Raw genomic sequence first — 27282 nt, forward strand, 5'->3', positions numbered from 1 at the left:
CGTTGTACGTGCTGTCAGACAGCAACTCTACTGCTGCAGCACCGGGACGCCCTGACGTCTAGTTCCCACCAGCAAAATTATCCATCCATGTTCATTTACATCCATGGTGCCATACAGCCTAATGTGGCCACAAAGTTCAGACTGGATTGAACTCAATGTATAGTGTGAGTTAAGCACAACCTTTTACCTTAATTATTTCCACAATACATTGCTATCCATTCCAAACTCCATTACCTCCTTGCTGGCCGGTAAGGCTAATATCAGGCCCTTCAGCCCAACTCATCCATGCCGATCAAGGTGCCTAACTGAGTTAGTTTAATTTGCCTGCATTGGGCCTATATCCCTCTGAACGTCACCTATCATGTACCTGTCCAAGTCTCTTTTAAATGTCATTATTGTACCTACCTCTACCATTTCCTCTGGCAACTCGATCTATATATGCACTACCCTGTGTGTGGAAAATGTCGCCTCTCTCACCTTGAACCGATGCCATGGCACTTTAGACTTCCTTCTCTGGCTATTCACCATATCTCATGCTGTTATGAACCTCAGAGGTCACCCCTCAGCCTCCTTCTCTTCACGGAAAGCTGCCTCTCCTTGTAACTCAAGCCCTCCAATCCCAGTAATATCCTTGTACAATATCCTTGTGCCTTTTCTAGTTTCATCACATACTATATAATAGCAACCAGAATTGCACACAATATTCCAAGTGCAGTCACACCAACGATTTGTACAATGATGCCATGTCATCCCAACTCTGCTACTTTGACTCTATCAAAATGAGATTATACAGTCTGTGCTGAATTATGCACAGATCGGGCCTGCACTTTCACAACCAACATATTCAGACTACCTAATACATTTGGAATGGACTCATTTAAAACAACCTTGTGGAAAGCAACTTCTTCCCTCTGTCTGTGAAGCAAATGATGCTGGTTCTAAAGACAAGCAACAGCGTTGAAGTCTGGAAACTACCCTGTATTCTCTTGCCTCCTTGGCCTAAACCACTTCTCAAAAACAGAATGTTTATGAATTTCACAGTCAGATTTAAAGATTCTGTTCTCAAAACCTTGGTTTAAGCATTCTTAAATCTTCATATTCTGTGAATGCTACTTTCTGTGCATGGAATAAATGTGCATTCTAACAACAACTAGAAACAATAAGAAATAGGAAGAGGAATTGCGCTCTGAGCCTGCTGTGGCTTTCACTAATATCAATCCGATACCAGCCTTAACTCGAAGATAGAAACAAAAAGCCGGAGTAACAGCGGGACAGGCAGCATCTCTGGAGAGAAGGAATGGCCTTCAGGTCTGAAGAAAGTTCTTGACCTGAAATGTCACCCATTCCTTCTCTACAGAGATGCTGCCTGTCCTGTTGAGTTACTCCAGCGTTTTGTGCTTATCTTCAGTTTGACCCAGCATCTGCAGTTCCTTCCGACACTCTAGCCGTAACTCTACTCTTCTACCAGTTCACAGAATCCTAGACTTGCCTTTTTGCACAAAATGTTAATTGTTAAGTGGGAATGTTAACAAAATAAACTGTTAGTGAAACATTTATTCTAACCGGAGGTTGTTTCTCTCCACTTACTTCTGCCTTTACTGGGTCAATCCAAGTCAATCATTAGCCGAGAAGCCACCATTTCCACTGATGGCTTCTCTGAATGAAACATCATGCCATTGTGAATGCAGCATAATGAATAGTTCATGAAAAAAGATAGATCTGCGCAGATATTAACAACCATCTCATTTGGTCTCATCGCTCAGAATACTATTGGATGGGCCCACTGTTTGACCAAAATTGCAAGAAGAAAATGTTATGGCATTTTTATTGGTACTTTCCTCAGAATGCATCAACTCATTTCTTAACATCAAAATGTTTTGCTTTAACCCAAACATAAGCTCTCGGAGTTGATTTGTATGCACTTTTTTTTGCGCCTTTAGGATTAAGCCTCTATCTTTTATTAACAGATCAACAGAGATATTCTAAATTTGTATTTGAGGGAAATTAAAGATGAGCTTTAATGATGTGAAACAGTTGAATTACATCAAGTTTGAAAACTGTAATATTTAAATAACCATCCACAAGAAGAATGTTCCTGTTTGAAATAGATCACTAGCCTAAAGGGTTAGGGGGAGTTTAAATGGTGCTGGCACCACAATGAATGAAAGTAAATTAATTGGAAATGACCAGAGGGTTGTGAAATTGCCAAGTTTATCTTTCTGACTTGTGGCCCAACCAATTACACCCTTCTTTTCCACATTGGGAATAATTGCCCTGAAGCGAGAACCGTTCTTTGATTCTTAATCCTGACAGAGAGACACTGGCAAGATATTTCTTCGATGTAAAGAAGAAACATGTTTGGGATATCGAATTGCAAGTTTCAGTTTCTTGCATTTCATGGATTACGTGGCTCTCTTGAACTGAATGACTGGCATGTTGCAGCTCCGTCCTGAAATATTATTTTATTACGACAGATTAATTGTTTCATTGCACTAATGAATGGCTTTGATGAAAGACAATGAAAAGTGGTGCAACAGTAGTGTTGCTGTCTTACAGCACCAGGGACCTGGGTTCAATCCTGACTATGGGTGCTGTCTGTACGGAGTTTGTACATTCTCCCTGTGACCACGTGGGTTTTCTTTGGGTGCTCCAGTTTCCCTCCACATACCAAAGATGTGCAGGCTTGTAGATTAATAGGTTTCTGTACAATTTACTGTGTGTAGGATAAATCTAGTGTCCTATTGGTTCGTTCTAGTGATCGTTGGTTGGTGCGGACTCGATGGGCCGAAGAGCCTGTTTCCATGCTGGATCTCTACACTAAACTAAAACTAAACTAGACTTTCTCTAGATATATAAAGATTCTTTTAAAAATTAAATTCAATGGTTTTGCTAATGCACAGTCTTGTAGTGGCTTGTAAACTGCTTCTGAAAATCAGATCCATGGATTTCAGTTTTAGAAGCAAAATATAACATTTAGCCTCCACTGCATTGCACATTTAGCACAAACAACCCAACCTGAATTTATGCTCCCAACATCATTTCAAGGTGTGCATGACGTAGGTACAACTGCGTAACCATGGAGATGAATAATACTGGCTAGGACCAGGAGAATGAGATGTGGAAGTCTGGGATTTACGGACAGATCCTCAGCTCTGCCCCATTGGTTCAGTACTCCGATACCAGCAGGGAAGAAGCTGTTCCTCAATCTGGTGGTATGTGCTTTAAAGCTCTTGTTTCTATTGCCCGACAAGATAGGGGAGAAGAAGAAATAGCGGGGTGTAAATGGTCCTTGATTATGCTAGCTTCTTTACCGAGGCAGCGTGAAGTATAGACAATAGACAATAGACAATAGGTGCAGGAGGAGGCCATTCAGCCCTTCGAGCCAGCACCGCCATTCAATGCGATCATGGCTGATCACTCTCAATCAGTACCCCGTTCCTGCCTTCTCCCCATACCCCCTCACTCCGCTATCCTTAAGAGCTCTATCCAGCTCTCTCTTGAAAGCATCCAACGAACTGGCCTCCACTGCCTTCTGAGGCAGAGAATTCCACACCTTCACCACTCTCTGACTGAAAAAGTTCTTCCTCATCTCCGTTCTAAATGGCCTACCCCTTATTCTTAAACTGTGGCCCCTTGTTCTGGACTCCCCCAACATTGGGAACATGTTTCCTGCCTCTAATGTGTCCAATCCCCTAATTATCTTATATGTTTCAATAAGATCCCCCCTCATCCTTCTAATAGATGGAGTCAATGATGGGGAGGCTGTTTTGTGTGATGGACTTGGCTGTATCCACAACTACCTGCAATCTCTTATGGTTTTGGGCAGTGCTGTTGCCAACCGGAGATGTGTTGCATCCAGATAGAATGCTTTCGACGGTGCACATATGGCCCAGTGGTGTGGATTTACCCTTATTTTTTTTGTCATAAAAATTATTCCTGAGGCTAGGTGGAGATATATTTGAAATTAAACAAAGAAGTCAAGAAGGCAACAAAATGTATAACCTGCTCTCTGTCACTTGAGAAAGAACAATTTTCTGTTGGGATTCCTCAATGTTGCAATGTGGAATCACACGTAATGCAGAATCCCAAACTCCTAAATTCAATGGGGATTGTGGTGCACAGGGTTGGTATGTTTGCCCCTGTGTAAAAATCACCGCCCTTCATTTTCAAGTATTTGACTTACGTTTTTGTGTATTTTTATCTAACTTTATTTTCAAAATGTCATCATATTTATTTTCAATTCTTTAAGTTTCAAAACTATTTTTAAAATGCTAACGTCAATGGCGGCTGAGACAGAAGGCAAAGCTCTGGTCCCGCCCAACATTTGCCTTCTGCCAAGGGAATCGTGAAGGATAGGACTCAGTCACCATTCCACCAACGTCCAGAACAGGCCACCTCAGTCCAATATGCAGGAGGCCAGCAAACTACGCCCTTCAAATCCAACCCAAGATGGTGGAGGAAAAGCAGGGATTGCAGTCAAAGATTTCATGTAGAGGACCGCATCAACCTTATCCATTCTGTTGGGTTTTGCTGTTCCGAAGGCCAGCATTATACTGATTTTGTGCAAAAACCATTTCTGCTTCTGGATGATTAGGCAGAGTTGGGTTGATTATGTCATTGGATGTATGTCCTAAGAAGGGTCTCGACCCAAAACGTCACCTATTCCTTTTCTCCAGAGATGTTGTCTGACCCACTGAGTTACTCCAGCTTGTTATGTCTCCTATGCCCTATCTGGAATCCACCTTTTACTGCCTCAGTCCTTTCTGATATGAACTGTTTCAGCAAAAGAGTAATTCCTAGTTAGTAGCTCAATGCAGAATGCAGGCAGTTATTAAGTGGATGACAACAGCTCCAAAGTTAATAAATAATTAGATAGTAATTGCGGTTTCCCAAGTGTCAGCAGGTTATACATTTCGTTGCCTTCTTGACTTCTATGTTTAATTTCAAACATATATCCCCCTAGCTTCAGGAATTTTTTTTTATGGCAAAATAATATGGGTAAAAAGTGGCTATTCCTACATACTTATGTTATTAAATAATAGCTACCAAATGATCATAAACACAGCAGGTATTTGGAACTATATTTAGTCTGCTCTTTCTGATAATTATGTGTTTGCTTTTAATCTGTGGCATACATCACTGCAACAATAAAATACCTATCTAATCATCACTATAAATATTCTCGTTTGCTGAAATCTCAACTTTAATAGCATGAAAATTGCTAGGAAAATTCCAGGGAGTGCACAGCACCTATCATTATTAGTACATTACAAAAATAAATCAGTCTCTTTATTGGCTGTCTTTCTCTAATCATATCTTATTTGACACTAATTTCCCTTATTTCCTTCACTGTCATTTGTTCTGTTTCTTTCTCGTCATCTTTACATTTAATTGGCTCCAAGGACAGAGAACAATATCTGTCGTTTAGGGTGCTAAACACCCCTGTTGATCACCATTATCAATTTGCACTTCCAGCAAACAGCAGTGCAAAAATAACACCATCAGAAAGGTGAGATTTTAAAAAAACGTGGAATTTACTCTGCTCACCAGCCGTGTTTCTGGATCGCATTCGAATCGTAGGTTCATCGAGTTGCACAGCATAAAAACAGGCCCTTCAGCACACGACCATAAGGCCGGCTTTTTTTACCCTCTTACGTGGGATTTTACCTGCGCAATGCCATGACTATTTAAGTGGATGTCTAACTGTTTAGTTTAGAGATTACAGTGCAGAAACAGGCCGTTTCGGCCCACTGGGTCAGCCAATCAACCTACAAACCTGTACGTCTTTGGAGTGTGGGAGGAAATGGCAGGCAGTAACTAGTGGGGTACCGCAAGGCTCGGTGCTGGGACCGCAGCTATTTACAATTTACATTAATGACTTGGATGAAGGGATTAAAAGTACCATTAGCAAATTTGCAGATGATACAAAGCTGGGTGGTAGTGTGAACTGTGAGGAAGATGCTATGAGGTTGCAGGGTGACTTGGACAGGTTGTGTGAGTGGGCGGATGCATGGCAGTTGCAGTTTAATGTGGATAAGTGTGAGGTTATCCACTTTGGTGGTAAGAATAGGAAGGCAGTATTATCTGAATGGTGTCAAGTTAGGAACAGGGGAGGTACAATGAGATCTGGGTGTCCTAGTGCATCAGTCACTGAAAGGAAGCATGCAGGTACAGCAGGCAGTGAAGAAAGCCAATGGAATGTTGGCCTTCATAACAAGAGGAGTTGAGTATAGGAGGAAAGAGGTCCTTCTGCAGTGGTACAGGGCCCTAGTGAGACCGCACCTGGAGTACTGTGTGCAGTTTTGGTCTCCAAATTTGAGGAAGGATATTCTTGCTATTGAGGGCATGCAGCGTAGGTTTACTCGGTTAATTCCCGGAATCGCGGGACTATCATATGTTGAAAGACTGGAGCGACTAGGCTTGTATACACTGGAATTTAGAAGGATGAGAGGAGATCTTATCGAAATGTATAAGATTATTAAGGGGTTGGACACGTTAGAGGCAGGAAACATGTTCCCAATGTTGGGGGAGTCCAGAACAAGGGGCCACAGTTTAAAAATAAGGGGTAGGCCATTTAGAACTGAGATGAGGAAAAACTTTTTCAGTCAGAGAGTTGTGAATTTGTGGAATTCTGTGCCTCAAAAGGCAGTGGAGGCCAATTCTCTGAATGCATTTAAGAGAAAGCTAGATAGAGCTCTGAAGGATAGTGGAGTCAGGGGGTATGGGGAAAAGGCAGGAATGGGGTACTGATTGAGAATGATCAGCCATGATCACATTGAATGGCGGTGCTGGCTCGAAGGGCCGAATGGCCTCCTCCTGCACCTATTGTCTATTGTCTAAACCAAAGGTCTCGGAGAAAACCCACGCAGGTCACGGGGAGAATGTATAAACTGCATACAGACAGCCCCCATAGTCGGGATCGAACCCGGGTCTCTGGCGCTGCATTCGCTGTAAGGCAGCAACTCTACCGCTGCGCCACCGTGCCGCCCTGTCTCGTAAATGTGGTGATTGTATCCGACTCCATTGCCTCCTCTGGGAATGAACTCCAGATATCAATTAACACCGTGTAAAAAAAAATCTCCTCAAATCCTCTTTATAACTCTCTAAACGTATGCCCTCGTGATTTTGATACCGCTACCATTTAAAAAAGATTCTGACTAACTACCTTATCTATGCCTCTTATAATTTTATATAGCTCTATCAGTCACCCCTCAGCCTCCTTTGCTCCAGGGTGAATAAACCATGCCAATTCAATCTGTCCCATATGAGGAACATCTTGGTGAATCTCCCCTGAAGCTATGATTTTGTTGGTGGAAGGTGGACGATTTTCTGCTACTTCATAACCATAATGAATTGTGCAGGGACATAAAAATATTCCAAAGAAGGACAAACTTTGTTTCCTAGGCATTATTGATACTGCTGGGTTTCAGCCTAACCATTAGCTGTCCACTGGAGCAACTGTTTGACATTATAAGCAATAACTAAGAGCAGCTCACAAGAATTTCAACTGCCCAAGAGGTAAAGAGAAACAAGTGAAAAGGTGAAGATGTGCGGCTTCCCTCTTGTGCAATTATTTTCAACCTAAATAACAATGGGGAGAGAAACTATATTTAACAATGGTGGCCATTATGGTGTGGATGTGCAGGGGATTATAATTACAAGAAGAATCTTGTGGATATAGACACAAAATGCTGGAGTAACTCAGCGGGACAGGCAGCATCTCTGGAGAGAAGGAACGGGTGACGATTCGGGTCGAGACCATTTCTTCAGATTCGACCCGAAACATCACCCATTCCTTCTCTCCAGTGATGCTGCCTGTCCCGCTGAGTTACTCAAGCATTTTGTGTCTACCTTCGATTTAATCCAGCATCTGCAGTTCCTTCCTACAAATCTTGTGGATATGGTCCAACCAAACTCAGAATTAAAACAAAAGTTTTTTGCAGATCTGTAATGACAAAGATGCTCTTATATAATCAGTTGGCTCATTCTCCGCATCCAAAACATCCCAATGATCGGATCGTCGCATCGCTTATTGGTTCCATTTGATCACCGAGGAGACTGCTTCACCGAGAACAAGCAGGCGTTTGGGTTTCCACCTGACACGATAATTGCCAGCAGCTGTGGTTGAAGCTGCCAGCACTCACTAGTTGAAACTGAAGAAAAATTTAGACATCTATGGATGTGCTGAGAGATGAGGACGGTGTGGAAATCGTGACAGAGTCACGCCATTAAACCAGTTGCTGGACTGCATTTGGATCCACAGGTGGAGATCAGAATTACTAGGAAATTGCTGCTGACATTGAAGGGAAAAGCTGCATGAGACAACATGAAGGCAGGTTACTTTAGAAATTACTTTGCTTTGCTTTGCCATTTTAAGGTTTTCGTGTCTATTTAGTTACCTTTAATTATTGTTAATATTTATTTTATTTATTTCAGTAGACGCTTTAAAAACTGTTAAGCATCTTGAAAGTCCCGGCCTCAGCCTTGCCATCAGCACTTGGGGCACTAGCCCACTAACTTCCACAATAGAAACAGCTGAAAATGTTGTTGCATTCAATACAGAGCAAGCTGATAATGTCATACGTGAGGACAACTATTTTCATAACTGTGAAGGCTCATGCCTCAGAAGAAAAATAATACTGGAAAATTAATACCTTTTCTGACAGTCTTCCGTTCCTGAAATCCCTTGTACAATTTTTCATATTTATTTTGGTTCTAACTTGGTTTAAAACCAAGTTCGATTTATGACCTCAACTCCCTGATTTGGTTCATCTCCATTTCCTTGAAATTCACCTCCCATTGATAGTAGAGTGCATTCCACTCGACCTTCTGTCCCATCTACACTAGTCCCACCTGCCTGCGTTTGGCCCATATATATCCCTCTAAACCTGTCCTATTCACCTACCTATCCAAATGTTTCCTAAACGTTGCAATCGTACCTGCCTCAAATACCTCCTCCGGCAGCTCGTTCCATACACCCACCACCTTTTGTGTTTAAAAAGCTATCCCTCAGGTTCCTAATAAATCTTTCCGCCTCACCTTAAACATATGTCCTCTGGTTCTTGATTCCCCTACTCTGGGCAAGAGACTCTGTGCGTCTACCCGATCTATTCCTCTCATGATTTTGTACACCTTTTTCAGATCACCCCTCATCCTCCTGCTCCCCAAGATCGAGTCACAGCCTGCTCAACCTCTCCCCATAGCTCAAACCCTCGAGTCCTGGCAACATCTTCTCTGCTCCACATATATCTTCTCTATTTATTTTAAAAGAACAAAAAGATCACTCTGATCTACACTTATTTATTTGAGCTGAAAAGGTCATGGTAAATAAATATTCATGGAACAAAGTGAGAAGAGGCAGAGACTTTGAAATGTGTCGTTGCTGCTAAATATTTTAACAAAAACTGAGCTGATCTGAGTTCCTGGTTGATCAGCTTGGCATTATGTATGAACTGAATTACAATTTAGCATTTAAATCTTGATGGAGGATATTCTTCAGTTACTATAGTCACTTCAGTATCAGAATCAGAGCAAGTGGAAGTTCAGAATCCCTTTTGGGAATAGAACATTTTATTAACAATTAGCTACTTAATTCAGCAAATGTGAAAAACAGATGTGTACAATATTGCAACCCATAAACTGGGTCAAATCAAATCAACCTATAAATCAAAGAAAATGGTCCATTAATTTTGTCCTGTTATTTCTATGGACAGTTTTCTTTGATTTTATCTGCATCTTACCATTGTGACCCTTGATCTACTCATTCAATCTCTTTGCAAAACAAGCAGCAAGTCCAGATTTTTTTTGCTTACCTCTGGTCTCACTGGGTCCTCAATGCCAACGACAGCTATACACGTCAGGTCTAATAAAATGTTGTTTTCATTGTCCCAGTCGGGCTCCGGACTACCTGGAAAGTCACGGAAAGCGATACAAATGGTCCTCAGTCCTTCGCAAGCCATGGGCTCGATGACCTTCTTCGCCATCTCGTCGCGGTCACGAGGCCTGAAGGACCGTAGCTCTCCGGCGCTGTTTAGGACGTTGGAGCACCTGAAGCAGAGAAACACGTTGCTTTGTCAACTCAGAACGGGCACTTAAAACTATTGAAACCGCAGAGATGTGTCAATGGGAAATGGGTAGCACAAGTGAGAATTAGCACATACTGTAGATTGCAATGCAAGTCATCATTCTTATTTCATTAGATAGCATCTCACCAAAGCCTCCTCAGGCCACCATCTAAATCATCTCCACCATGCTTTAATCCCGTGTTCACATGATGTGAGTAAGAAGTTAACATCAAAGGTCAGTGCGAACAACTATCTCAGGCCCCCCTCGGTCATGGCTGACCATGGTTGTTGGCTGCTTGCTCCAAACCTCGGCTAGAGCAGCGTGGATGTGTGGTGGGATGCAAGCCTGGGCGATGTCATATGAAGGACAGGCTGTTGCCCGTGCAGCACGTCCCCCCCTCTCCACGTCGCAGATCGATCCAAAGGAACAGCAGAGCCGTTACAGTTTGGCACCAGCGCCATCGCAGGAGCTGCCAGAACGAGGGTGTAGACAACGACCAACTGCCTGAGGGACTCCGACTCTGGATTTTTCTTGAGGTTTACTCCTGGAGCCTTTTCTGTGACTGGATATGGCCACAAGGCAGTGGAGGTTTTAGATCAGAGTTTTCCCTCTCCTAGATGGACTGCCTTCCCAGGCTGACGAGCCTCATCTGCCCGAGACTCGTGGGGGCGGGAGCATCTACCTTCCCATCTACAGCACCTGCCCACTGCGGCCTTCATCCATCCACCTTCCCAGCCGTTGTGACGCTCCACTAAAGTTAGCCATCACCCTCCGTCTGTTCCACCGTTGAGGTCTTGGTTGGATTGCTCTTTGTCAGGGACCTCCCCCTCGACCTTACCGCCATGGGTGACCCTACCAGGAGCATAGCTCCAGACAATAGACAATAGACAATAGGTGCAGGAGGAGGCCATTCGGCCTTTCTAGCCAGCACCGCCATTCAATGTGATCATGGCTGATCATTCTCAATCAGTACCCCGTTCTTGCCTTCTCCCCATACCCCCTGACTCCATTATCCTTAAGAGTTCTATCTAGCTCTCTCTTGAATGCATTCAGAGAATTGGCCTCCACTGCCTTCTGAGGCAGAGAATTCCACAGATTCACAACTCTCTGACTGAAAAAGTTTTTCCTCATCTCAGTTCTAAATGGCCTACCCCTTATTCTTAAACTGTGGCCCCTTGTTCTGGACTCCCCCAACATTGGGAACATGTTTCCTGCCTCCAACATGTCCAACCCCTTAATAATCTTAAACGTTTCGATAAGATCCCCTCTCATCCTTCTAAATTCCAGATGGCATCGCTCTCAGGATCACACAAGCTTCTCCACCACGACAAGGTGACAATCCACGCAGAACAACTAATCATTACAATACTTGCACATTATGATGATAAAGCCATTATTTCTGTCAATCGATTACATTCTCAGTGTGGGAACTTTTTTGCATTTTAAGGCTAATTAATGCTACCTCTAGAGTAGTACCACAAACATACGTCTAGGAACAACAAAAATCACGTAAAGAAATCATGCAAGATATGGCCTAATCATTTTACACGTATATTTCTCTATTATTTTACATACTTTTTTAAGACAATCTCTGAGGCTCCTTTGCTGTACATCCGGAAACTTCCATCTTGCATTCTGATAACAGTACTCATGGACTTTCGCTCGGAGTTGAAAGTGTAGACTTTGTAGAGCTTCTCTTCTGGGGTCAGATCACGGATGGCTTGATAATCTCGTTTCAGATCCAAGATGAATCCCAACAGCCCACACTCGGTCTTGTTACCAACCTGACGGGGGAGACCAACACCCTTGTCTGGAGGCTAGAAGAGAGAAACAGCAAGCCGGCAAGTTAGCTGTTAACAACGATAAGGGTGGAATGAAATCTTTGGATTCCCTCGGTGGATGACTACATTTAATCAGTTCCTGTAGAACAGTGGTCTTGCACTCAGTTAGTTAATCACATTTTTGTGGAACGACAAGATTGAGTTAACCACTTAACTTTCTTACAAGCAACTAGATACAATGGAGGAACGGCACCTCATATTTCACTTGGGCATTGATATGAATATTGACTTCTCTAACTTCAATGTAACCCTTGCTTTCCCTTTCTCTCCCCCATCCGAGTTCTCCGACAAGACGGACTGTCATCCTGATTAAATTATATCTTTGTATGCTGCATTGTCACCTTCCCATAGCTAACAATGATCTATTCTACATCTTCCTTGAACTTCGTCCCCTTTGATGTCTCGTTCTCACACCTTGCCCTTCCGTATCTCTGTGTCTCCCACCCCCATCCCCCCGGCGCACAGCCTGAAGAAGGGTCTCGACCCGAAACGGTACCTATTCCTTCTCCCCAGAGATGCTGCCTGTCCCGCTGAGTTACTCCAGCATTTTGTGTCTTGTTTCAATGGTATTGGCCTGAATTGTCCTCAGGGAGCCCAGACAACCAGACTCACTGTGTGCATTCCTCATCTCCCTGAACTCAGTCTTCAGATCTGGCAGGATGGGCTTACTGGCCAAGTAGAATGGCACAGCCTAAACCAGTGACAAGGCCTTCGTCTAGGTAGCGTGGCACGGCCTAAACCAGTGACAAGGCCTTCGTCCAGGTAGCATGGCACGGCCTAAACCAGTGACAAGTCCTTCGTCCAGTTAGCATGGCACGGCCCAAACCAATGACAAGGCCTTCGTCCAGTTAGCATGGCACGGCCTAAACCAGTGACAAGTCCTTCGTCCAGTTAGCATGGCACGGCCTAAAAAAGTGACAAGGCCTTCGTCCAGTTAGCATGGCATGGCCTAAACCAGTGACAAGGCCTTCGTCCAGGTAGCATGGCACGGCCTAAACCAGTGACAAGGCCTTTGTCCAGGTGACAAGGGGAAGGCAAACCAAACACATCCCAAGAAACCTGCCCCACCTTTACAGCCTATCAATGCTGTCAGTTTTTCAAGTCTTTGAAATTCAAACAGAATTAGAAATGATTCAAAATGAAAATAAACGATTATAACAAACAATTAAAAATAAAATTATATCCACAAAAACCTAGAAATACTTCAAATAACTGTGGCACAATTGGAAGAGCTGCAGCCTCACAGCGCCAGAGACTCAGGCTCGATCCTGACCCCAGGTGCAGTCTGTGTGGTGTGTGCACGTTCTCCCTGTGACTGCGTGGGTTTCCTCCGGGTGCTCTCACATTTTGAAGACGTGCTGGTTTGTAGGTTAATTGGCCCTCTGTAAAATTGCCCCTAGGGTATAGAGAGTGGATGAGAAAGTGGGAGAACATAGACCTTGTGTGAACGAGCGATTGATGGTCATTGTGGACTCGGCGGGCCCAAGGCCCTGTATTCATGCTGCATCTCGAAGCTAAACTAATTTAAAAAGAAGAAATAAAATGTAAATAATTTTGAGAAAAAAAGCTCCTGCCTTGATCCATGATTCAAGTTTGATTTTACACGGAAGAGATTTCACTGGAAGATTGTTTTCAGATGAAATCACATCAGACGTAAATATAGACTGACCACTTCCGGTCACTGGAATACTTGGTAAATCTGACACATTGTATGGACCAGGTAATGTAGTTAATCATTTTAGGCTATTTCTGCTCTTACTCATATAATTCAGAACTCAACGCTCTACACTATAACCATGATGGAACTTTGGATGCCTTTGTTCAATGGTGGGTTGTGTGTGTGTGTGTGTGTGTGTGTGTGTGTGTGTGTGTGTGTGTGTGTGTGTGTGTGTGTGTGTGTGTGTGTGTGTGTGTGTGTGTGTGTGTGTGTTGGATGCATATGTATGGGTACGTTATGTATCTTATGAAGGCATGAAAATTATATCTGCCATACTCCCATTCGATGGGTATTGTTGCAGCTTTCTCCTGTCAAATTTTTACCATGGTGCCGTTATTGCCTCTCAGAACCACCGCCATGGTCACCCCAGTACCTTCCCGCCATAACGCACCCACTCCCACTGTCTTCCTGATGCACAAGGCTTCCCTAAAGGCCTCTATTTTGTTGACCAGTTCAGTGTCATTTAAAATAAATCAGGGAGCTCTCTCCTCATCCTTCCATCTCTATAGCTCTCTTTCCTGCTCTCCCCTCGTTTGCCAGGCAGAGTATGCCTTTGACTGCTGAGCAACTGAGGATGGCCCTGTTCAGGAAGGGCATAGATAAGGTGCAAAAGTACAGAAATACATTCCAACTAAGATGGAATGTCAGCCTAGATTTTGTCCTTAGGTCTTTGGGCCTTGCATGACTCACGGGCAAGGATCCTGCTACCTGAACTATGACCGACACCATCAGTTTTACTCTTGGTGATCTTCTGCCTTTCTACCAGGTTTAGATTGTGTAGATAATTCCCCCACTCCCACTTCTCCATCCAGTTTCCTCGCTTAAAACCAGTTACTTTTTTCAGTTCAGCTTAAATATCAGCGATTTGCAATGAACTCTCCCCAAAGAATATTGTGACCTTCTGGAGATTTCTCGCCTTTTCTGTTTGTTTCAGATTTCCAGAGTCAGTGGTACATTGCTATTGTGTTAATATTCAATGCCTGTCACTTGACGATTCAAACAAATAACTTGAAATTCAGCATTTTATAAATTATGCATTAGAGAAGCTTCTGTACTTCTAGGTAGCAGAATTAAATTAATTGCGATTAAAGCTGACAGCAATGTCTCCTTCCCAGTATAATTCCACTGCTAGGTTATTAATATCTTTGAGCAGAAAATGAGATGAAATTACTGAGGGATCATCCAGTGAGGCTTCAGGGGTAGAGCTGAGAAATAAGAAGGGGGATGCTCACCAAGTGGGGACAGTACCACAGGCCCCTAAATAGTCAACAGGGATGTGGGTACAAATACACAGGGAGATTGTGGACAGTTACAAGAAGAAGAGGGTTTATCACATTCGAGGATTTTAACTTTCCTAATATAGACTGGTCCGACCATAATGTAAAGGGCATAGAATGAGCGGAATTTTTAAGAGCATCCAGGAAAGATTGCTCGGGAAATATATAAAGGGGCCTACTAGGAAGAGGACAACGCAAACCTAGTCTTAGGGAATTAGGCAGGGTGTGAGACTGAGGTGTCACTGGGGGAGCACTTCAGGACTAGAGATCATAGTTCCTGTAGTGGAAACTTCAGTCCTTACGATAAAGTCCTCTCCGCCTGCCGCCACTTCACGACGGCTGGAGTGATCGATCTTTATGCAAACCAACAACAGAGAGATCTTTAAGATGTTTCAGCTTGGTGAGTCATTTATTGAAGTCGTAATACAAACAGATTTGTATTTATCCAAGATTTTCTCTCGTCATAGGTCTGGTAAGAACTATATCTCACCATAGCTTCTCCGTGCCTGATGCATCCCGTCTCTGTATTCCCAGATAGTATCTAGTTCTGACTTCCCCCGGTACATTATGCCCATATATGTATTCATCTCCCGACAACCCCCGTGTCCAAAAATAATACAGCAAGATACAAAATAATATGATATGCTAAACAGCTCGTACAAACACAAGTGGCTCCTACAGTTCCATTAGTTTTTAAATGGCTATGGGAAAGGTCAGAAACGGTCAACAAGAAACCGGTCAACAATTTTAAATTGGAGCAGGGCGAATTTCGAGGTAGTAAACGTCTATCTGCAAAAGATGATTGGAGTAAGTTGTTTGCGGGCAAAGGTGTGCATGGCAAGAGGGAGGCTTTTAAAAGTGAGGAAGCAAAAGTTCAAGAATGACAAGAAATATTGAGGCTGTGGTCAGAAACAAAGGAGGCTTGGGTCAGGGATAGGCAGCTGGGATCAAGTGAATCCTTGGAGGAGTAGAGGGGTGCAGGAGTATACTTTGGAAGGAAATCTGGAGGGCACAAATGGGGCATGAGATAACTTGAGCAGAGAAAATTAATGAGAACCCTGAGAGATTTTATGTTTATTCTGGGGAAAAAAAGAGCAACTCAGGTGAGAATAGACCAATAGACGTAAAAGACCAATGATAGACACAAAATGCTGGAGTATCTCAGCGGGACAGGCAGCATCTCTGGAGAGAAGGAATGGGTGAAATTTCGAGTCGATACCCTTCTTCGGACCAAATTGGACAATATGTGTGGAGCTGCAAGAGATGGGTGAGGGACTCACTGAATATTTCTCCTCTGTTTTTGCCGCGGAGAAAGACATGAAGACTAGGGAACTCGGAAAGTTAATGGGGATGTCTTGAGAATAGTCCACAGTGGAGCAGAGTAGGACATAGTTGAGATGGATTCAGCAAGACCTTTGCTGCTGTGGAATGTGGAATTGCATGAGATCAGGAGAGCGGTAGCAAATTGGATACATAATTGGCTTGATGGTAGGAAGCAGAGGATGGTGGTGGCATGTTGTTTTGTGGACTGTGGACTGGAGGCCTGTTACAAGTGGTGTGCCTCAAGGATTGGTGCTGGGCCCGGTGTTGCTTGTATTCTATATATCAACAATTTGGATGAGAATGTAGAAGGATAGATTAGGACATTTGTAGATTATACTAAAATGGTATCATAGATAGGAAAGATGGTTAACAAGAATAATAGTAGGATCTCGATGAGCTGGGTAAGAGGTCTGAGGAATGACAGCTGTAGTCTAATTCAGTTAAGTGCGGAGTGCTGGATTTTGGGAAATCAATTCAGAGAAGGTCTTTCACAGAGAACATTAAAGCCCTGAGGAGTGTTGTAGAACAGAGGAACATAGTACAGATACACAATTCTTCGAAAGTGACGCCACAGGTAGATGGTGTGATTAAGAAGGTTTTTGGCACACTGGCCTACATTAGAAAAGGTATTGAGGTTGGGATATTATGTTGCAGTTATACAAAACTTAGGTGAGGATGCACTTGGAGTATTGTGTCCATTTTCTTTGTATTGAATTGAAAGATACAGCATGGATACAGGCACTTCTGCTCACTGAGTCCACACTGATCATCACACTTTCACACGAGCTCTGTCTTATCCCACTTTCACATCCACTCCCTACACATTGGGTATAATTTACAGAGGCCACGTTACTGCAAGAAATAAGGGGTTAAGCTTGAAAGAGTACAGAAAAGATGTTGTCAGGACTCGAGGGACTGAGTTACAGGGAGGTTAGGCAGGCAAGGACTTTACTCTTTGGAGCACAGGAGACTGAGGGGATGATCTTATAAAGGTCTATAAAATCACGAGGGGCATTGACATTGTGAAGGCCCAGAATTTTTGTCTTTGGGCAGTGGACCGGAGGGACTTGGGTTTAAGGTGAGAGGAGAAAGATTTAATGGGCAACCTGAAGGGCAACTTTTTTTTTACACAGAGTGTGGTATGTATAATGAATGAGCTGCCAGAGGAAGCAACTGAGGCAAGTCCAATAACAACATTTAAAAGAGAATTGGGTAGGTACATGGATAAGAAATGTTTAGTGGGATGTGGGACAAACAGGAGCAAATAGACTACTTGAGTTGGACATCTTTGGTGGTGCGATGGATGAGTTGGGCCAAAGGCCTCGTTCCCCTGTTGTGTGACTCGGCGATTCTAGGACCATTTTATATGTTCAATAAAGGACTTTCACGGACTGAAATAAAACAGCTGCTATCACTCTGTTATAATTTTTAATTAGTCTTACTAAAGTACCCGAGAGGAATCCAAATACATCCCCTGATTGAGACTGCACCTGAATAATTGAGCCCAACATCTACTATAACTACAACAAATCATAGATTCATGTTTATCCATGAGAAAATACTCAGCAGGATTGCTGGAGAAAATGACTAAGTTGCAAACTGAAGACATACAATGAGGCATTCCCAGGACACAGACATGACCTGCCACCCATTTCTCTGTGATGTTTCATCACTGGAGCAATGATAACAGGTAACAACAGGCTGTCCTGAAATAGGTGACACAACAGTCCCATTGCTTCTCTGGTACCATGTTCACTTTTCTTAAGCTCCACAGAAAGTTTTGATTTCACCCTTGGTGATCTCATAGAAACCTACAGAGTTTGGTCAAGACTGGGCAGACGAAATGCAGGATGTTCCTGATGGTTGGGGAATCTAGGACCAGAGGTCACAGTCCAAGCTTAAGCAGTAAGCTCTTCAACACGGATATGAGAAATGTCATCTCGGAGAGAGGAGTCAACCTACACGCTCCCCATCACCAAATGCAGGGGAACCAAGTTATTGAATTAATTCTAGGAGGAGTTAGATATTGTTCTGCTGGCAATAGGGAATGAAGGATCTGGGGAGAACGTTCAAAGGAAGATATAAAATGTAGATGATCACCCATGATCATGTTGAATAGTGGGGCTGGGTCAAGATTTACTCTTGCTCCTATTTTCAATGTTTTGATATCTGGCAACCTATATAGTTCCTCAGTACCATATGGGTCTTCTTTGCTCATCCATTAAATTTTCTTCAACACAAGGATGGAAGGACACACAATAGATATTATTGTTCCTGTTCCTGACAGCTCTACAAATGGGAAATGCCTGCTGACGTTCTGATCCTGTCAATAGGCAGATCAGCAAAATAAGTTGGTATCAGTGCAAGCTACAGAATTTGTGCTCTCTGCTCTGCTTCCAGCTCTAGGTGGAACAGTGGAAGGACCACTCCCTCCACAGTCCTGGTAGAACTGGGAACCTGGAGCTGCTCCACCACTCATCCTCAGCATGAAAGGTGCAAGGAAGGCCAGCGTTCACTTGGAGACCTGTCAGGGGACGTTTCACACCAACGCAGAAGAGATGTCCATCCAATGTTTTGCCTGAAAGAACTACCTGCACTGCTTATGCATCATGAATACCCTGGAAAAGGCCGGGTTCCCGGGTGGCACTGTCAGCGATGGCAGCCTCGCCAATGGTCTGTCTGTCTTTTCGTCTTTTCGTCTTTTTTGTAATTTTTAACAAAAAATGTTCTCAACATCGGAGGAGCATAGGTGAGTGCATAAGCCTCCCATCACCACCGGGAGCGAGTTGACATGTGGCACTTTGGATTTCTAACATCTTGTCCTGTGTATTTGGAAACATTATATAAAAGCCATGTGTAGCTTTTTTATTAAAACCAATCTATCAACCCACTTTTTTAATAAACTTTGCAAATTTCCAGATCTCTCTGTTTTTGCATCTCTTTTAGAATTATGTCTGCTTATTTCCCTTAGCAAATGATGCATGTCTTCATGCAGGCCAGGTAGTTTATCCACTTTGTGCAGCTAGGTGTTTTAATACTTCCTCTATTCAATGTTTAGCCCAACCTAAATGCTCCTTTGCTGAGACTCCAGCAACATCTGCTTCCTTGGTGACGTCTGATGTAAAGTACAAATCCAGTCCTTCTCCATATTCCCTGCCCCCGTGCAAATAATATTGTTTAATAATTCTTCGCCAACGCAAACTCATTGCCTCTTAGGTATCTGACTGGACCCACCTCTTCTCTTTTTCACAGATGCTGAGAGAATATTTTTTCAGGTTACCCGTTTATGTTTGTTGTCAGTCTTTTCTCATACTCTATCTTTGCCTCTCATTTGCCCCAGAGCCATCTGTAGCAGCCAGTATTAACAATCAGGCAGCTGCCACGTGCTTTTTATATGATACTCTACTTTACTCTGTCTTCATCGTCACCCTGGAGCTCTGGTTTTAATTTCCCTAACCCTTCCCCACCATCGCAATGTACCTAGATGGCAGGTGAAATATCTCCACTTGAAAGGCCTCCCATTGCCCATTTACAACAAACACATCCTAACAGCTAAAGATAGACACAAAATGCCGGAGTAACTCAGTGGGACAGGCAGCATCTCTGGATCAAAGGAAGGGGTGATGTTCTGGGTCGAGACCCTTCTTCAGAAGTCTTCAGACTGAAGTCTATAGAAGGGTCTCGAGCCGAAACGTCACCCATTCCTTCTATCCAGAGATAGTGCCTGTCAAATGATTAGCCACGGTCACATTGAATGGCGGTGCTGGCTCGAAGGGCTGAATGGCCTACTCCTGCACCTATTGTCTATTGTCTATTGTCTATACTTCACGCTGCCTCGGTAAAGAAGCTAGCATAATCAAGGACCATTTACACCCCGCTATTTCTTCTTCTCCCCTATCTTGTCGGGCAATAGAAACAAGAGCTTTAAAGCACATACCACCAGATTGGCAGAGTGTTATGGAATTACTCATATTTGTTTTAAATGAATGTAATCAAAATCTCATTACATATCACATAAGGACATTAGGAATAGGAGTAGAATTAGGCCATTCGGCCCATCAAATCCGCCATCCAATCATGCCTAATCTATCTCTCCCTCCTAACCCCATTCTCTTGCCTTCAACCCCATAACCTATGACACCTGCACTAATCAAGAATCTATCTATCTCTGCCTTAAAAATATCCACTGACTTGGCCTCTAGAGCCTTCGGTGGCAAATAATTCCACAGGATCACCACCCTCTGACTAAAGAAATTTCTCCTCATCTCCTTCCTAAAAGAACCTCCTTTAATTATGAGGCTCTGACTTCTAGTCCTTGACTCTCCCACTAATGGAAACATCCTCTCCACATCCACTTTATCCAAGCCTTTCACAGAGTGTTACATTACTTGGGTGAGCGTTCGTTGTGATGTAACTTCTTACGAGCTATGCTACGACTTTTTAACCTCCCAGCACTTGTTTTGTATTCTATTATCCAACTGAGAATGGTGCTGGTTGACAGACTTGAGGCAATAATCCACCACAACCACAGAAGCAGCTGGTAGAGTAAACACTGCAACAGATTGTTGTGGGGAAAAATTGCAGTGAAAACCTTGAAACTTGGATGTTACCTACACAATTCAAAGTCCAACATGTCTCGCCAAATTCCACGGAATGGTCCAATGTAAATTATTTTTCATCCAACATCTGTTCAGTAAGAGATTCCAATACTAAGTGAGAGCTTGTCACATTTTGAGCACTGAGCCTGCTGCTACATGTTCCTGTTTCAGCCACCTGGTGGCTCTGTGAAGCAGCCTTTAAATAATGCCCCTCAGATTGATGTGAACAGCCAGGTGTGTTTTAATCTTTGGACCTCTTCCCTCATCTCTGGTCACATCTGCTTATACAAATCCCACATATCCCCAGCCGTACCAATCATTTCCAATGTTCTAGGTCAAAAATAAAGAACAGGTTATTGTTTTTCTCCCCCTTCCCTTGTGACTCCCCTCCTCTCTTTCCCAAAAGCAACAGCTAATTGGCAGCTTTTGACGGCTGCAAACTTTGGCTCTTTCAGAAGCTGACAGTCAAATATTCTACCGACAGGGTTGTGAAAGGGTTGCGAATAGCTAATTGCTTCGTCCAATGGGTCTTGGGAGTTCTTCCATTCGTCCAATGGGTCTTGGGAGTTCTTGCTGAGAGGATCATCTTAAAATAAGCCTGGAAAAATTCAGAAGTCAGCGGCAAGCCAACAATATTTACCATGAAGCATAAATCCAGCCAGTGTCTCTATTGGAAGATTCGGAAGCAAACACTATCCTGACGTGGCTCATCTCATGGCTGGCTGGATCTTAATGTTTGTAAGATGGATGATCATTTCAGTAAAATTAGAGTAAAAGGTATTCTGTTTGGATACTGTACAGGGAAGACAAGTCCTGTTGCTCAAAAGTTCATATGTGATAGGAGAAGAATTAGGCCATTCAGCCCATCAAGTCTATCCCGCCATTCAATCATGGGTGATCTATCTTTCCCTCTTAACCCCAACCTCCTGCCTTCTCCACATAACCTCTGACTCCCATACTAATCAAGAATCTATCTCTGCCTTAAAAATATCTATTGTCTTGGCCTAGACAATCTACAGTGGCAATGAATTCCACAGATTCACCACCCTCCGACGAAATAAATTCCTCCTCATCTCTTTCATAAAGGAACATCTTTTAATTCTGAGGCTATGACCCCTGGTCTTAGACTCTCCCACTAGTGGAAACATCCTCTTTCTTACAGTTTGGCTTTCTGCCCAACCAATTGTTCAAGCGCTTTTGATTGCAACGTGCACCTTAATTTAGTTCAACAAGTAAACTGTCAAGTTACTAAAGAACCTTGACATCCACTCTATCCAGACCTTTCACTATTCAGTAAGTTTCAGTGACGTCGCCCCCTCACTCTTCTAAACTCCAGCGAGTACAGGCCTAGTGCTGTCAAAAACGCACCATATGTTAACCCACTCATTCCTGCGATCATTCCCATAAACCTCCTCCAGACCCTCTCCGGCAGCAGCACATCCTTCCTCAGACATGGCGCCCAAAATTGCTCACAATTCCGCAATACGGTCTGACTAGCGCCCGATAGAGCAACAGGTCTGAAGAAGGGTCTCGACCCGAAACGTCGCCCATTCCTTCTCTCCTGAGATGCTGCCTCACCCGCTGAGTTACTCCAGGGTGCTTAAGGAGGTGGCTCTAGAAATTGTGGATGCATTAGTGATTATTTTCCAATGTTCTATAGATTCCGGGTCAGATCCTGTGGATTGGAGGGTAGCTAATGTTATCCCACTTTTCAAGAAAGGAGGGAGAGAGAAAACGGGAAATTATAGACCAGTTAGTCTGACATCAGTATTGTGGGGAAGATGCTGGAGTCAATTATAAAAGACGACATTGCGGTGCATTTGGATCGCAGTAACAGGATCGTTCTGAGTCAGCATGGATTTACGAAGGGGAAATCGTGCTTGACTAAACTACTGGAATTTTTTGAGGATGTAACTAGGAAAATTGACAGGGGAGAGCCGGTGGATGTGGTGTACCTCGACTTTCAGAAAGCCTTCGACAAGGTCCCACATAGGAGATTGGTGGGCAAAATTAGAGCACATGGTATTGGAGGTAGGGTACTGACATGGATAGAAAGTTGGTTGACAGACAGAAAGCAAAGAGTGGGGATAAATGGGTCCCTTTCAGAATGGCAGGCAGTGACTGGTGGGGTACCGCAAGGCTCGGTGTTGGGACTGCAGCTATTTACAATATACATCAATGACTTGGATGAAGGGATTAAAAGTACCATTAGCAAATTTGCCGATGATACAAATCTAGGTGACAGTGTGAACTGTGAGGAAGATGCTATGAGGTTGCAGGGTGACTTGGACAGGTTGTGTGAGTGGGCGGATGCATGGCAGTTGCAGTTTAATGTAGATAAGTGTGAGGTTATCCACTTTGGTGGTAATAATAGGAAGGCAGATTATTATTTGAATGGTGTCAAGTTACGAAAAGGGGACATACAATGTGATCTGGGTGTTTTAGTGCATCAGTCACTGAAAGGAAGCATGCAGGTACAGCAGGCAGTGATGAAAGCCAATGGAATGTTGGCCTTCATAGCAAGAGGAGTTGAGTATAGGAGCAAAGAGGTCCTTCTGCAGTTGTACAGGGCCCTAGTGAGACCGCACCTGGAGTACTGTGTGCAGTTTTGGTCTCCAAATTTGAGGAAGGATATTCTTGTTATTGAGGGCGTGCAGCGTAGGTTTACTAGGTTAATTCCCGGAATGGCGGGACTGTCATATGTTGAAAGACTGGAGCGACTAGGTTTGTATACACTGGAATTTAGAAGGATGAGAGGGGATCTTATCGAAACGTATAAGATTATTAAGGGGTTGGACATGTTAGAGGCAGGAAACATGTTCCCAATGTTGGGGGAGTCCAGAACAAGGGGCCACAGTTTAAGAATAAGGGGTTGGCCATTTAGAACAGAGATGAGGAAAAACTTTTTTAGTCAGAGATTTGTGGATCTGTGGAATTCTCTGCCTCAGAGGGCAGTGGAGGCCAATTCTCTGAATACATTCAAGAGAGAGCTAGATAGAGCTCTTAAGGATAGCGGAGTCAGGGGGTATGGGGAGAAGGCAGGAACGGGGTACTGATTGCGAATGATCAGCCATGATCACATTGAATGGCGGTGCTGGCTCGAAGGGCCGAATGGCCTACTCCTGCACCTATTGTCTATTGTCTATTGTCCAGCATTTTATGAATAAGCGCCCAATAGAGCCTCAGCATTACATTCCAGTTATTGTATTCCAGTCCTCTCTAAATAAATGTTTGCCTTCCTTTCTACCGATCCGACTTGCAAATGAACCTTTTGGAAATCCTGCACCAGCACTCCCAAGTCCCTTTGCACTTCTGATTTCTGAATTCTTTGAAGTTGAAGTGCAAAAAGACAGAAAGTCCATAGAAGTATCAAGTGCAATGCTGATCATTTTACTTCTGAGCTAAAATTGAAATAGCAAGATGTCGGTTAGATAATTTATCTTTATATACTCTGTGTGATGGGATATGTGTGATGACTTTACTTCCTTCAATCATTAATGCATTGGCTGATGCAAATCCCAGGAGAGGCCTTACTTTCCATTTAAAATTTAATAATTTACTATATTGCAGCCATGCTATGCTAGATCATCACACATCTAGGTGGAGATGTGTGGAGCATGTCGGAAATTAAGGTCAGTTCTTTCACAAGAGACTCCACACATTAAGCAAAAGGAATAGACACCAGCTGAGATATGAAAGAGGCCAACTTTCATTTCTTCTATTCTCACTTTGTGGATGAACAGAGTGGTGAATCAATAATTGGGGCATCTCCACTTTGGTAGTGGTCTTTGAAATAAGTGACCGCAATAAACAAGACGAGAGCTTCTGGTGTCCATGTAAATATGGGCCAACGAATTACCAATGGGAGACGTAAGTGTCATACATGTTCCACTAATTGATACTAGACATAAAAAGTGGACTAAATTGCAGTCGTAACAGAAGATCTTCTTTACATCGGCGAAACCAAACGTAGGCTCGGCGATCGTTTCGCTCAACACCTTCGCTCAGTCCGCCTTAACCAACCTGATCTCCTGGTGGCTGAGCACTTCAACTCCCCCTCCCACTCCCAGTCTGACCTTTCTGTCATGGGCCTCCTCCAGTGCCATAGTGAGGCCCACCGGAAATTGGAGGAACAGCACCTCATATTTCGCTTGGGCAGCTTGCAGCCCAGCGGTATGAACATTGACTTCTCCAACTTTAGATAGTTCCTCTTCCCAGTTCTCCCTCTAACTTCCTGTCTCCACCTATATCCTTCCTTTGTCCCGCCCCCCTGACATCAGTCTGAAGAAGGGTCTCGACCCGAAACGTCACCCATTCCTTCTCTCCTGAGATGCTGCCTGACCTGCTGAGTTACTCCAGCATTTTGTGAATAAATGCAGTCATAACAGAGGTCATTTACTCATAAAGATGTTCAAATAGCTTTTTCTGGACAATTAGGAGAAGCATTAATGTCCCAGGGAAACAGCACGCACCAGGGACAAGAGCTCTGAGGCCATAGTCCATTTCCCCAACTTATTCAGACTGTGCTCCATGTTGCAGCAAGTGACGTCTGAACCCATTGAAAGGGTGAGCTCCTTAAAAAGTACAAGGGGCTGGGAATTAGATTCCACCATAAAAATAGCTTGGGGTCTCATTCTTTTTACCCATTATGAAGTAACTCCATCTATATTAGCAGGAGTAGGGGACCCTGGATAATGAGAGGTATAGAGGCTTTGGTCAAGAAAAAGGAGGAGGCATGTGCCAGATATAGGTAGCTGGGTTCACGTGAATCCTATGAGTACAGGGGGTGAAGCAGTACACTTGAGAGAAATCATGAAGGCAAAAAGGGGATAGAGAAGCAGATAAGATAAAGGATCATTCAAAGAGATTTGCAAAAATATTTAAAAGCAAAAGGGTAACTAGGGAGGGAATAATGTCCCTAAAGGTCGCCCCATCAACGACGTCCATGTCCATAAGTGCCAAAGAAGAACTTCCTCCTGGGGCCGAATCAAGCTGGGCTGAATGGAAATGCCTCAACAGACTGAGAACTGGCACTGGTCATTGTAAAGCCACTCTCAAGAAGTGGGGTTATGTAGTCACTGAAGACATCATCTGCATATGTGGCACTGAACCACAAACTATGGAGCACCTATTGAGGTGTCCTCTATTGGAGCACCAATGCAAAGCTGACAACCTCGCAGAGAACAATGACATTGCTAAGAGTTGTGTTCAGTTTTGGCTGAAACACAATACCTAGCATGTGTGGACACGATAAGAAGAAGAAGAAGAAGGGCGTCCATGTGTGGAGCCACAGGAGATGGGTGATGCATTAAATAAATATTTCTCATTTGTATTCTCACGGTGGAAACGGATGCAGATGCTAGGGAACTGAAGGAAGTTAATAGTGATGTTTTGAAAATAATTCACAACACAGGAGAGGTGTGTTGGAGGTCATACCATGCATAAAGGTAGATACATTCCTGGGACTGAAGTTGGTGGTATCATTGACATTAAGTACATGAACTTTGATCTAAGATATCGCCCAAGCCAGTTAACTCTTTGTGTGCTGGTCACAGAAGTGAATCTGCAATCATGCATTCTCATCACTCCACTATTTTAAACCTCTACTCCAACAGCAGTGTTTCTTGTTTTAACTATGCTACCTCGCACTGAACACTATTCCATTTATCATGTATCTGTACACTGCGGATGGCTCCATTGAAATCATCTGTAGTCTTTCCGCTGACCGGTTAGTATGCATCAAAAGCTTTTCACTGTACCGCGATACATGGGACATTTTGGGAAGTCTGACGACATTCTTGCCTTCATCGTTCAGGGTACTGAGAATAGTAGTTGGTATGTCATGTTAAAGCTGCATGAATGTTGGCATGACCACATTTACAATATGATATACAGTCCTTACTATCGGAAGGATGTTATCAAACTGGAAAGGGCGCAAAATAGATTTATGAGGATGTGACCAGTCCTGGAAGACTCAAGTCACATGGAGAGGCTGGATGGGCTGTATTTTTGTTGAGAAGAAAAGGCGGCTGAGGGGTGACCTTTTGGAGGTATAAGGAGCATGAATAAGTTGAAAGCTAGTCCTTTCCCCAAGTAATGGGATCAAAAAACTAGAGGACATAGGTTTAAGATGTTTTTAAAAAGTATCTGAGGAGCAACTTTTTCCACACAGGGGGTAGTCCGTGCATGAGCTGCCAAAGAAAGTGGTAGAGATGGGTACAATTAGATGTTTAAAAGATACTTGATAGAGTGGTAAAGTTTGGAAGGATATGGACCACACACAGGCAAACACGACTAGCTCATTTAGGCAACTTGATGGGTATGGATCAAGTTTCTACGCTGAACAGCCCTGACTGTATTACTCTCTTTATTTCTGTACCAAAAGAAGCCAAGTGTCAAAACCAATGAATTGATTTTTCACATGAATGCTTCCATCAAAATGAAAAATAACACCTGATGTG

General features: G+C 43.4%; 1 protein-coding gene across 13 annotated transcripts in view; it reads right to left on the bottom strand.

The window, feature by feature from the left end:
• Positions 1 to 27282, bottom strand: part of atp2b2 (ATPase plasma membrane Ca2+ transporting 2) — a 1022617-nt gene that overhangs the window by 70164 nt on the left and 925171 nt on the right. For all 13 annotated transcript variants that reach the window (XM_078414003.1, XM_078414006.1, XM_078414002.1 and 10 more), the window contains 2 exons: positions 11641 to 11882; positions 9813 to 10047 (listed from right to left, as the gene is read on the bottom strand). In XM_078414003.1, coding sequence (XP_078270129.1) covers positions 9813 to 10047; positions 11641 to 11882 — 477 coding nt within the window. The remainder of the gene's footprint in view (positions 1 to 9812; positions 10048 to 11640; positions 11883 to 27282) is intronic.

This window comes from Rhinoraja longicauda, chromosome 17, assembly GCF_053455715.1.
Source record: "Rhinoraja longicauda isolate Sanriku21f chromosome 17, sRhiLon1.1, whole genome shotgun sequence".
Lineage (NCBI taxonomy): Eukaryota > Metazoa > Chordata > Chondrichthyes > Rajiformes > Arhynchobatidae > Rhinoraja > Rhinoraja longicauda.